Source organism: Camellia sinensis, chromosome 14 (assembly GCF_055761805.1).
Source record: "Camellia sinensis isolate YWXY chromosome 14, ASM5576180v1, whole genome shotgun sequence".
NCBI lineage: Eukaryota > Viridiplantae > Streptophyta > Magnoliopsida > Ericales > Theaceae > Camellia > Camellia sinensis.
The window spans coordinates 27457094-27469546 of NC_138974.1; the positions used below are offsets into that span (position 1 = coordinate 27457094).

The following is a 12453-nucleotide window of genomic DNA, read 5'->3' on the forward strand; positions in this document are numbered from 1 at the left end:
TTGAAATTTATAACAATATGATATTGCATCAAACTCTTACTCATCAAAATATTTTTATTATAATGAGTTATAATGGTGAGTAAGAAAACAAATAAGAAGATGGTGAAATAAAAACTAAAGAAGATCTATTGCAACATGCTCTCCAAACAGAGTTAGACAAGTTAAAATAGGAATTGTCCAATCTGTTGTGAAATTTAAGAAAAATAATGTACCTCATGCACACATTTTAGTGAAATTGTAAGGAAAAAATCAAATGATGTCCAAACATTATTGCAGCAACTCAATGATGCAAAAAGTAAGTACATCAAATACAAAATTTTGATCAATTTTTGTCATATGTTGATGTGTGATGCCCTTTTTGGGGTTATAAAGTGCGCCCTATAGTTCAGACTCCCAATCTCCGATCTGACATCACCAGTGCAATGTGAAATAGAAAATGAGAATCCAAATTTGACAACTTTTATAGAAAATATATTTTTATTGCAAAACACTTGCCAGAAATGGACTATATCACCAGATTTCAAAGTCGCTACTTAATCTTTTGGAGAAATTAAGGAACCCATAACTCATGTCAAAGGTCACCGTCCATTATAATTAACGTGTCTCAGTGTAACATCGCCCTGGGGATACCTACGCGTGCTAACAGCTCGGACCCTCGGTATCTTCGATCTAATCTCACGAGTGCAATGTGAAACGTAGATGAAAGTACAAATTTGACAACTTTTATGAAAATTTATTTTATTGCAAAAAATTTTGCCAGAAATGGACTACATGCCACCTAATATTTTTGGAAAATTAAGAATCCCGTGACTCATGTTAAGGTCATTGTTCGTCATAACCAAAGTTGCTTAGCTCGGAACCTTAGGTATACGAGGGGAAAGTTATTAATTGAGCACCCCTACTCACTATGATATGATCTTATTTGCTTTATATGTTCATATCCGGTTATTTAATAAATGTTAAAATTATTATGTGAAGCAAACAAGTATAAATTTTGTCATTTATTTTGGAACAATTCGATTTCATGTATTTTTGAAAGCATTTTAAACAACTCGACGAAAACTTGAGTTTGTGACATGAAAATCAATTTTGTTCCAAATTGAACAATACAACCTCAATCCACAGGCATTCATAGAGATATATCAAATAAGCACATAGTCGCATGGTAGAATACTAAATATAGTAAGAAAAATACACACAAACAGAGATGCTAAAGCATAAAAGCTTACATATTTACCAGCGTCCTGTAAGCAATTATAAAATAAAGTTAGTAAAACATGCATAGTCCTATATACAAGATTCTAATGCAATTCATTCACGATCACTACAAGAAAAAACACTTTTGGCGACCACCTATTTTTTTTGGTCGCAAATAATCCACTTTCTGCGACTAAAATTTAACTTTTGGCGACCACAATTTTTTAGTCGCAGAAAATCACCTTTTGGCGACCAAAAAAAAAAGTTGGTCGCGGAAACTATACTATTGGCGACCAAAGGCTTTTTTGGTCGCGGAAGATCACCTTTTGGCGACCAAAAAAAAAATTGGTCACGAAAAGTATACCCTTTGGCGACCAAAAAAAAAAGTTGGTCGCGGAAAGTATACTATTGGCGACCAAAGGCTTTTTTGGTCGCGGAAGATTACCCTTTGGCGACCAACAAAAAAAGTTGGTCGCGGAAAGTATGCTATTGGCGACCAAAGGCTTTTTTGGCCGCGGAAGATCACCTTTTGGCGACCAAAAAAAAAAGTTGGTCGCAAAAAGTATACTATTGGCGACCAGAGGCTTTTTTTGTCGCGGAAGATTACCCTTTGGCGACCAAAAAAAAAAAGTTGGTCGCGGAAAGTTATGGCGGGATAAATTTTAAAAAAATTGATACTAAAGTAATTACAAGCTATTTTTCTATTTAGGCATTAAAAGTTTTATAAAATAATATATAACCCAATTTTTATGGGTTATATATTTTTTTTGCCAAATATGAACAAGAAGTATGTTATTGGTAGACTGGCAGAGTGGATTGGGTGTATGGTGACTCCTTGGTCAGGAGTTCAAGTCCCAGTAAGCACAAAAGAATTATTTTTTTTGGGTCAAGGCGCTGACTTTTGGCGACGAACTTATCTTTGGTCGCTAAAAGTTTACTTTTGGCTAATATGAATTGGACTTTCTGCGACCAAAAAAGTTGGTCGCGAATGGTCACTTTTAGCGACCAAAGGCTTCTTTGGTCGCAGAAAACTATCTGTGACGAGGCTTTAGCGACCAACTCGCGACCAACATATTTTGGTCGCGAAAAGGTTTTAGCGACCAAATATGGTACTTTTCGCGACCAAAATGTTGGTCACGAAAAGTGTTTTTTCTTGTAGTGGATATGTAACTAGTGATTTGGCTTCTAAAACATAACATGTGATTCATATCAAGAACATGAAGTTGTAAAAATCATGTAATAATCGATCAAACTCATAAATGCAAATTTAGCCGAACAACGATGTATGAAACATGGATGTAAATCATGGATATGATGATAAACAAAATATATTACATGTGTATAGATATGGAAAGCAAGTAAAGAGTGGGGTACAAATAAGCGGGGCGGGGAATTATTACAACATTTAAATATTATAAATCCGAATAGTGGGAAAAGAAAGAAAATATTACAACAAAATATCCTCACAAATATCTCTGAAATTAAAAGAAAAACAAAAAAACAGAAGCTTCAGTGTGGCCTCGGAGACCGTCGGAGACTGTTCTGCTCAACGCTGGGAGATTGCTGAGTTCTATCCAAGAGAGGTTGGACGACCGACCAAAATATGAGCTAGCCGGCCAAAAAGTTGGCCAGCAGGCCAATGGTCAATCAAGCCAGGCCAAAACTTTGTTTTGTTGTATTATCAAACAAAGAGCAAATAAGGTGTATGTGGGTGACTTAACTCACCACGTCTAGTTAGAATACAACAGTTTATAATATGAAATCAAACACAAGAAGAGAAAAATGAGAAAGAAAATACAAGAAAATAGAAGAAAAAAAAAAGTGTGCAAAATTCACATTCTAAGGAAATGATTTGATTTCCAATCTTCCTTTTGATCACCTTCAAGTTTAGAAAGTGAATTCTTATTTCTTAGTTTGAAAATTTGAAATTCTTAATGGTATTTTTGGGTGTTTAACAGAGTGTGTGGAGGAGTTTCTCAACTCTTTGTTTTTCTCTCTTTTCAACAACATTTACTCTTTTTTGATCAAGACTACTAAGGCTTGGCTATATCAAAGTCTTTGGGATGGTTTTGGTGTCTCAAGAATGGTGGATGGTTTTGGTGTCTCAAGAATGGTATATCAGTGTATGGCAGTGTATATTTGAAAATGGGAATTTTTGGTTCAAAGCTTAGACTTCTCTCTTTTCTCTCTAACTTTCTTCTCTTGGTTTTCAATCATCTTCCCCTAACAATCTGATCACCTTCACATAGGCAATAAAAGAATGCTTAGTAGAAAAGGTGGTGGGGGACAAGGTTGAAAACAAAGGTCATAAAATGACAAAGGCCAAGGACTTTGTTGAAGAGGTCAGCTTTCTTGATAATGAGAGATGCATAGATACACATCCTGCAAGGCTCAATTAAGCAGGTGGGAGGGGACAAGGTGGAAGGTAAGGATGATAGAGTGACAAGGATGATTGCATTGGATACTCCTTTTGGGATAGGAGACAAATGTTCTTTTGACAATGGAGGCCAAAGGAAGGTAGTGGAGGGTTAGGAGGTGTGTATCTCGTGTATGCATATATCAAGAAATATCTGAAATTGAATGTTCCACACACTTCTAACAAGAATTATGCCGAAACTACCATGTTTCTGGGAAAATTAGCTGGCCAGCCAAAAAGATTGTCGGTCGGCCAACAAAGTTGGTTGTAGCTGACTATTTTGTATAGAAATAGGATCTTTTTGACAGAATTATCATCTTTTCATCATATTTTCACACTGTTCTTTGCTCAATTTTCTCAGAAAAAGTCGTATTTTGAAGTTTAAAAGTGAGCCTTGGAACACGAAAGAAATATTTGAAACAAAGTGCGGAAAGAAAGTTTCAAAAGAGAGTTTTGAACGGGGCTTGAACACTTGGCTAAAACAGGCTTAGGGTTGGAAATGAAGCAAAAATTTCATCTTTCTTACCGAGGATGTTATGAAAAATACCTTTTTGTTTTTATCATCGGGTAATCAAAAGAAAGCGCCCAAGTTTTAGGGTCGGTCAAAATAGAGTGTTTACACTTGGCTTAAGAACTTAAGTATGAGAGAGGAATATCATTAATTGAACACATCACTCACTCGATCAAAGATCGACCTTTAATAAATCATAATGTGGTTTATAATAAACGTATATCCATATTCTGATTATTAATAATGCTACTATTACTATCTGAAACCTGAAAATATAGATTGTGTCATTAATTTTGGTTATGCTCTAATTTCATATGTTTTGAAAAAAAAAAGAGAGAGAAGGTTTTCTTGAACAAAATACACAGTATAAGAATCTTCTGCATTCCAAAATAAATAACGCAACCTTTATCCACTAGCATTGAAGCAGATATCTCACTTAAGTAGTTACTCTCATGATATGGCAATAGGTATGATAAGGAACACACACATGCAATATGATATAAAGGTAAAAAATACTCACCTAATATTCCAAGGCGGGTCCCAAGACATATACAGATTGGCAAATATGCATGATCCTATATACAAAATTACTAATATAGTAAATACATAACATGCATCTAGGAGTTCAGATACTAGAACATAACATGAGTATCATCTCAAGACATGGATTTATGTATGTATTCATTTTTTAAAACAGCAAATCCCACAAATGCAGATGACCCAGACCCGAATGCATGAAAAATGGATGTAATATACAAGCGTGATAAAGAAAACATGATGCAATATAGAAATGGATTTATGTACGTATTCATTTTGCAAGAGAGAAATTATTGCAATAATAAACCAATTCAACCTAACTATTGCTGAATCTAACAAATCATAATGAATAAAGAAAGGAAACGGTCTAAGAGCTCCAGAACTGCCTAGGGGAGCATTTCCCAAAAATTGTTCGCTCTATTCTGAGAGGGAGTGACTGGCTAGACACAAAGTGAGCCAGCCACACGAGGAAGTGATTGGCCGAATTTATTCTCCAGCGAGGGAATAGGTCAATGTGGAATTCCAAGACAGAAGCCAAAAGAGCACCTTCTAGGGGTTGCTCAACCCCTCTGCCTTCTCTGTTGACAAGAATCACTCGGGGAAAAGGCGAATAGGCCAAAGCCTTTTATAAGGATAAAACAAGTATATGCAACAGATATTTTGCAATAAATCAACAATTAAGTTAATCAAAATCAAGAACAAATTCAAGCCCAAGAAAGGAATAGAAACCTACATTTTCTCTTTGTGAATAAGGGTAAATTAATACCCAAATTCATACTATTAAGTGGACAGTGTAGATTAATGCAAATCATTTCTTGGCGGAAGCTTTGCTTGTCAAAATAAGATTCCTCAAACTCATTGAAAGACTCTTTATCTAATCATAGAACAAGGATGATAACATCCTTTTCTATGTTCACAAATGATTGAGAAATGAGGTTTCAACTTCATTTGACCCAAAATCTCTTGTTTTACTTCCAAAAAAGCTCAATGAAGAGGGGGAGACACCACATATCCACACCAAATACCGTAGGTCACCCTAACAATCCCATGGAACAACCCTTAGCATTCATGGTAGTGGAGTAAGGAGTTGAACCACATGGATTAACACACTTGAGAGATAGGATAAGTGACGATAAAGAGTGTAATAATAAGAAAAACTACCATACTTATTGAACGTGTAAATGGATGGCTAAAACTATTCCCAATCTCATCTAAAAAGATCCAAAATTCATATGAACTACATAGTTAAAGCTAAGAAAAGCACGGAAACAAAGAAAAGACTATCAACTCAATGGATGGGTGGCTAAGGCTACTCTCTTAACATTCATGAGGACTTACAACAATCACATAATTGAAAATAAGTTAGAACTAAAGGAAAAGTAGGGAGAAGATAATTAAAGAAGCAAAAGATTCACCTCTTTATGAGGATGAGTTCTTTTTGTTCACAAACTCTCCTTAAAGCCCCTCAATAACTCTTAAGGCATGTTATTTTATGTTAAAAGTCCTTTGTCCAGAGCTTAGGATCAAGCTTTAATGGATGATTATTAAAAGATGAAGGTGGTAGGTAGAAGGTAAAAGAAGAAGGAGGGGGAACTCTCAAGCTTTTTTATGCCTTGGGCAAGTTTTTTAACCATTTGAAATGAGCTAGAGAGCTCTATATATAGAGCTTAGGTCATAAATATTTGAGATATTTGTGATAGGTAAGCAAAGGAAGCTAAAATTTTCAAAAATGCTCTGTACCCAGAACATCAGTTGAGCTTCTTGATGATTGGCTGAGTGCTTTTGTAGCTGACCATCATATGGTGTTCGACCAGCCGGTGGACACATTTTCGGATCAACAAGAGCAAGTTAACTTGAATTGAAAGGAGAAACAGGTATTTTAGAAGATTTCATCCCTCCAATTCACTTCCAATATATTCTTTGCTCAGCTTGTTTGAAAAAACACAGCATTTTGATTTTTAAAATATGAGCCTCATAATATTGCAATAACATTTGGAGTTGCACCACTAAAACTCATTTTGAAAGAAGTTTCCATTTTGGTCGAAAAACATTTTGTCTAAACATAGATACTGGATGGTTTAAAGCCTGATCCTTAAACTTTTTGACGCGAAACTTACAAAGATTAATACCTCTCGCTTTCATCATCGGGGAACTCAAAAGAGAGAGCCCAAGTCTCAAAGCTAGTCAAAAATGGGGTACCTACACCTGATTAGTAACATATGATATAATAAAATATGTAAGTTGATAGTTTCATGAAAGCGACCCTGCAAACACTTATAAGTATGGATGTATAAATATCGTGAAAACAATTATAAAATTCTTATAACAATTGAAATATTAATGTACAACATCATTCCATTTTCTTAAAAAAATTATTCCACATTTTCTATATAAATGAAAATATACGTATGACTAATGTAATATTTTTCATCATGCAAAATATTCATGAAACATGAAATGAGACTCAACAACTCTTTATGTATAAAAATATATTACATATTGATATTAATGCATTCTTACACTAATAATATGTAAATAATATGCAATAATGGATTTAATAAATTTGTATTATGAGATAAATTATTAAACAAAATTATGTATTTGTGTAATTAATTTCATACCTTCAATTGTATTATAGGTACAAATTATGAAAAATTAAAATGGAAAGTTGATAGAAAAAAATTTGTGTAACACTACATATATATATATATATATATATATATATATATTAGATCCACAACATCACATATTTATGGGATTTATTTATTGTTTATTGTGTAAAATAAGATTATGATTTCAACAATCTAACTATAAATTAATATTTATATTTATAGATTTTTTTTATTTATCATTTAATTTCTTCAATCAAGTATATATTCATTTCTTATTGAATTGTATTTTATTCATACAAATTTTTATATTTTGTATATATATTACATATCAATTTAAGAGATTTATAATTAAAATACTAATAGCTGATTAAAAATCACATCTGTGCAACATGCCAACCACTAAAAAACAAAAAAAAAAAGAAAAAAAAGAAAAATGCTAGAGGCTCCAAATGTTGTACCAAATGTCTCACATGCAACATTTAATAAAATGGATTAATTACCAAAAAGTCCTATCTACATATTTGGTAGTAGCTTAGGTCCTGTCAAAAAGTTTTTGAACAATTAAGTCCCATTTATAGGTAAAAAGACGTTTTGCCCTTTAATCCTAAAACTGAGAATGTTCTCAATTTTAAAACTGAGAATGTTCTCAATTTATAATTATCAAAACTAAGAAATTTCTCAATTTTTTCTAGTACGAGCTAAGAATATTATCAAAACTAAGAAATTTATAATTATCAATTTAGAGAAATTTCTCAATTTTTTTCATGATTAAAATTGATAATATTATAAACTGAGAATGTTCTCAATTTTAAATTAGAATTCAGAAGAACAATGTAGTCGAGTACATAGGGTTACAATTTCAGATCTGGTGAACTTTTTGACTTGGGAGGTTGCAATTTGGGGTTCGATTCGAAGCCCTAGTGTGATCTACGTACTTCTTGACCTGTTCTTGGTTCAATTGGGTGGAACTTGAGTAGGCTTCACGGGCTGGTTTTGACCCAATTTGTGGTTAACAAAACACAAGGATTAGTGATCATTGAACACAAAAGAGAACAAATAACAATTGTAAAAAATATTGCTGAGAAAGGAACGGGAGCTTCTATCTACACACACCAAATCCCCTCTATACACACACTTAATGACATTTAATTTTATTACAATTGTATCCCTAAGTGAAATTACTATCTTAGACATCATTGCTGATTCAAAACATCTCAATGCACACATCCATCTAGAGTTCACATCTGTTGCATTGTGCACACATCCATCCAATTCAAAACGTCTCCAAGTTTGTAGCTTCATTGAGCTAGAAGTGAAAGCAGAGTATTCACTCATACTCATTCGTAGCTTCTTCCAAGTTCATTGAGCTAGAAGTGAAACCAAAGGGCTTTGGCATTTCCGTATTGCACATGCACTGCAGCTTCTCAATGCACTCATTCATCAACCTTCTTCATTCGTAGGGAAAGCATCATTGTTATGGAGGATTTGCCTTTTGAAAATTAGCAAATAAGTGTTTATGAGAAACATAGCGAAGGAAATGTGAGTTTCTCTCTTCTTCTTTTTTCCAGCGTCGTTCGGATAACCAGAGTCGAATTGTATTATTTGGTTCGGAAATCTACTACCGAAATAAGTATTATTTTTGGAAGTTGTTGTCCGAACAAAGTAATTAATTTCAGAAGTTGTTATCCGAACAAAATATTTAAATTTAGAAGTTGCTGTCCGAACAAAGTTAACTTTTACAACATTCAACTTTCGAAATTTTAAAATAAATTCGGACAACTACTTCCGAATGAAGTAAAATTTTTTTTTCCCATTTTATATTCTAAATTTACAAACTGCATACCAAATTTACAGTTTCGAATTGCAAATTAATCTTTATAATGCCATTAAAAATTTGTAATGTTATACAAAACATGTAGGAATATGTGTCAACTCAAGGAAGTCAGGTTTGCGCGGATTTTGTGTTGGATTACACTACTCAATTAACAACTGAACAGGTTCACTCTACGAAATTATAATGATTATGTTTCGAATTGCTTTCCAAATGTAAATGTTTGATAATATTTATTTGACTTTGTAGGTATTCAAAAGTAAGGATGAATTGCTCAACTGGGTGCATGAAGTTGGAAAGAGAAATGGTTTGGTCATTGTAATCAAAACATCAGACTATGGTGGAGGGAAAAAAAGACCCAGGATGTATCTTGCTTGTGAGAGGAGTGACCAATATAGAGCGACAAAGAAGTTAAAACATGATGGCAACAATACATCAAGAAGAATGGTTTGGTCATTCTTTCTCCCCTTGGGACACTCAAATCACTACATTAGCTTCTACTCTACAAACCAAGAAGAAGCGACCTGTTAAGGGAAAGGAGAAGGTGAATCAGAAAGGGAAGGTATACATTACTAGAATAGTGAAACCTGGTGCATATGTTGATGCTTTCCCTTCTGGGTTGAAACCATACATTAAGTTTGTCAAGGATGTAGCTGCAGATGGGAATTGTGGTTTTAGGATTATAGCTGCTTCAATTGGTCATACAGAAGATGATTGGGCTCAGGTTAGGCGTGATCTGTTAGGTGAGCAGCACACACACAAAGAGGAATACATTACACTTTATGGGTCCTACGAAAGGTTTGAAGAATTGACAAGCATATTGTCATACTTTAAAGACAGTCCTGGATACTCACATTGGATGACTATGCCAGACATGGAGCATCTTGTTGCATCGTGCTACAATCTTGTGTTATACCACTTGTCATTACAGCAATGTCTCACCTTTTTACCTCTTAGAACATTGCCAGTACCTCAACTTGATAGACGTGAGATTGCCATTGGGTTTGTCAACGGAAATCATTTCATCCAGGTAAAATAGAAACTTATCAATTGGGTTTGTGCATGTACAAGAAGTTATAAGGTATGACCACTAACTCAATTGATATTTGGTGCAGGTTTTGTTGCAGCCAGGCCATCCAGTTCCTCCTATAGCCACTAATTGGCGAAAATACCATCACTCTTGCGCTGTTGACTGGGATGATGCATATGTGTGTCGCATTCAACATTTCAAGGACATTATTTATGATAATGTAGCTACTCGAGAGACATTTGATGTTGTTGATGTCGCATGACACATGTATGCATTTGACAACGTTAGAATTATGGAAGAAATTAATGGATGTGTTTTTGATGTTGATGTGTTCTATTTTGCAATCTGGATTGAATATTATCGACCATTGTTACCATTCCATTGTAATAAGAACATATTATTTACAAAATCAACGACCATTGTTACCATTCCATTGTAATAATAAAATGTCATTACAATGTCATTACAATACCATTGTTGCCATTCCATTCTAATAAGAAAATATTAACCACTGTTACCATTACAATAATATCATCTTACAAAAAACACCAAAAAAGATTCATCAACTAACAAATAACATGTCACGAATCAGCTGTATGTCTACGCCTAGGCCTACGACTGTATGTCAATGTCGAAGACGGAAAACGACCTCCAGTATAACTAGGTCTAGCAGAACTAGGTCCAGCTTTGCCAATGTGTTAACCTTGAAGGACATGCGTCATACTCTCGTTAGCCTGGTAAAGTCGATACGGATGTCGAATCCCCTTCTCATAACCAGCGTCAATAATCGGATGTGAAATCTGCAGTGCATGTGCAATACGCTGCATTTGAAAAGAATATCACATTTTAGGGAACATATCAAAAAATAAAAAGTAAGTTATAAATGCATAAGAGAGGATAATATATTACATCGGCATGTTGGCTGAAATCCTGATGGTCATGGACACGTGGTTCATCAGTGTGCTCAACATATAGGTGCGTGATATTCTTATACCAATCCATGTAACCCGGTATACATTCCCAAGGCTGACGAACTGGTGTGCTCCTCCGTTGCTCAGAATAATAAGTGGGACACGTTGTTGACATTCAGAATCCATATTATCTGCAAAAAATAATAAGTGTGTGTAAATAAAGAATGGCCATGCAAACAAGTGTGTGTAAATAAAGAGAGTGTGTGTAAAATTCTAACAAGTGTGTGTAATGAGAGTGTGTGTAAAATTATAATAAGTGTGTGTAAATAAGTGTGTAAAATTATAATAAGTGTGTGTGTGTGTAATGAGAGTGTGGGAAATTATAATAAGTGTTTATTCAAGTGAAATTACTGATAAGTGTTTAACAAAATTATAATAAGTGTGTTTATTAAGTGTGTGTAAAGAGGGGAAATGTGGAAATATAAGCTCCCTTCAAACAACAATATACAACAGAAGGAAAAAAAAAAAAAAACAAACAAACCTGTTCGGAAGTTCACAACCGAAAATACATATTCTGTTCGGAAGTTGAAATCCGAAACACAAACATAATTTCGGAAGTTGAGTGTTGTCCAAATACAAATTTTTCGGAGGATGACTATCGAAACAATGAAACATTTTCGGAAATCTACTGATGAAATTATTGATTATTTTCGGATTTCTACGTCCAAACAAATTGTTATATTTCGGAAAACCAGTTCCGAACGACGGTTACAAATGAAAAACTCTACATTACAAGTGAAAAACTCTACATTACAAATGAACATGGGGTATGCTAGCCGTTGGGAGCTATTTGGCAAATGAAAAAAATTAAAGATTGGTGAAAAAAGTTACCCCAACTGTGTGAAGCAGGGAGCTATTTGCACCGTTGGGAGAGCAATGTGAGAGATGCAGCGCAGCTTCAATGGGTGTATTTGCACTGTTGGGAGAGCAATGTGAGAGATGTAGCTTCAATGGGTGTGCACCGTCGGGAGAGCTGGGTTTGAGGGTGGGTGAGTGTGTGTGTGTGTGTGTGTGTGTATGTGTGTGTGTGTGTGAGGGTAAATGTGGAATCAAATGTGTGTACAGTGAGTAAAAGAATTAGGAATGATTTTTTTTGGTGTGTGTAGTGAGAAGGATGTGCAAAGAGGGTATTTGGTGTGTGTAGATAGAAGCTCCCGAAAGGAACATATAGGCCAAAATGTAAATAATATTGTGAAGGCTAGTAGTTTTACTTGGTTGTGTTAGTTTTACTTATGCCAGGTGTCAGTTTCCTCTTGCTTACATCTCGAAGCATCTCTTGATCTTCAACTGTTAGCGTGGGTGATGGAGAACTGGATTTATGTGTGGATAATTGAATCATCTTCTGATT

At 34.5% G+C, this 12453-nt stretch overlaps 1 protein-coding gene across 1 annotated transcript; it reads left to right on the top strand.

Annotated features, from left to right (window-relative positions):
• The first annotated feature begins 9522 nt into the window (after positions 1–9522).
• On the top strand, positions 9523–10396 carry LOC145806865 (uncharacterized). The gene is made up of 2 exons (XM_082904698.1): positions 9523–10134; positions 10220–10396. Exons 1-2 carry the CDS (start codon positions 9523–9525, stop codon positions 10394–10396), a joined length of 789 nt encoding a protein of 262 aa, XP_082760824.1.
• Positions 10397–12453: the final 2057 nt, after the last annotated feature.

Coding starts and splice junctions, on each gene's coding strand:
- LOC145806865 (XM_082904698.1), top strand. CDS start 9,523: ATGATGGCAACAATACATCAAGAAGAATGGTTTGGTCATTCTTTCTCC. Junction 10,135..10,219: donor ACGGAAATCATTTCATCCAG/GTAAAATAGAAA, acceptor TATTTGGTGCAG/GTTTTGTTGCAGCCAGGCCA.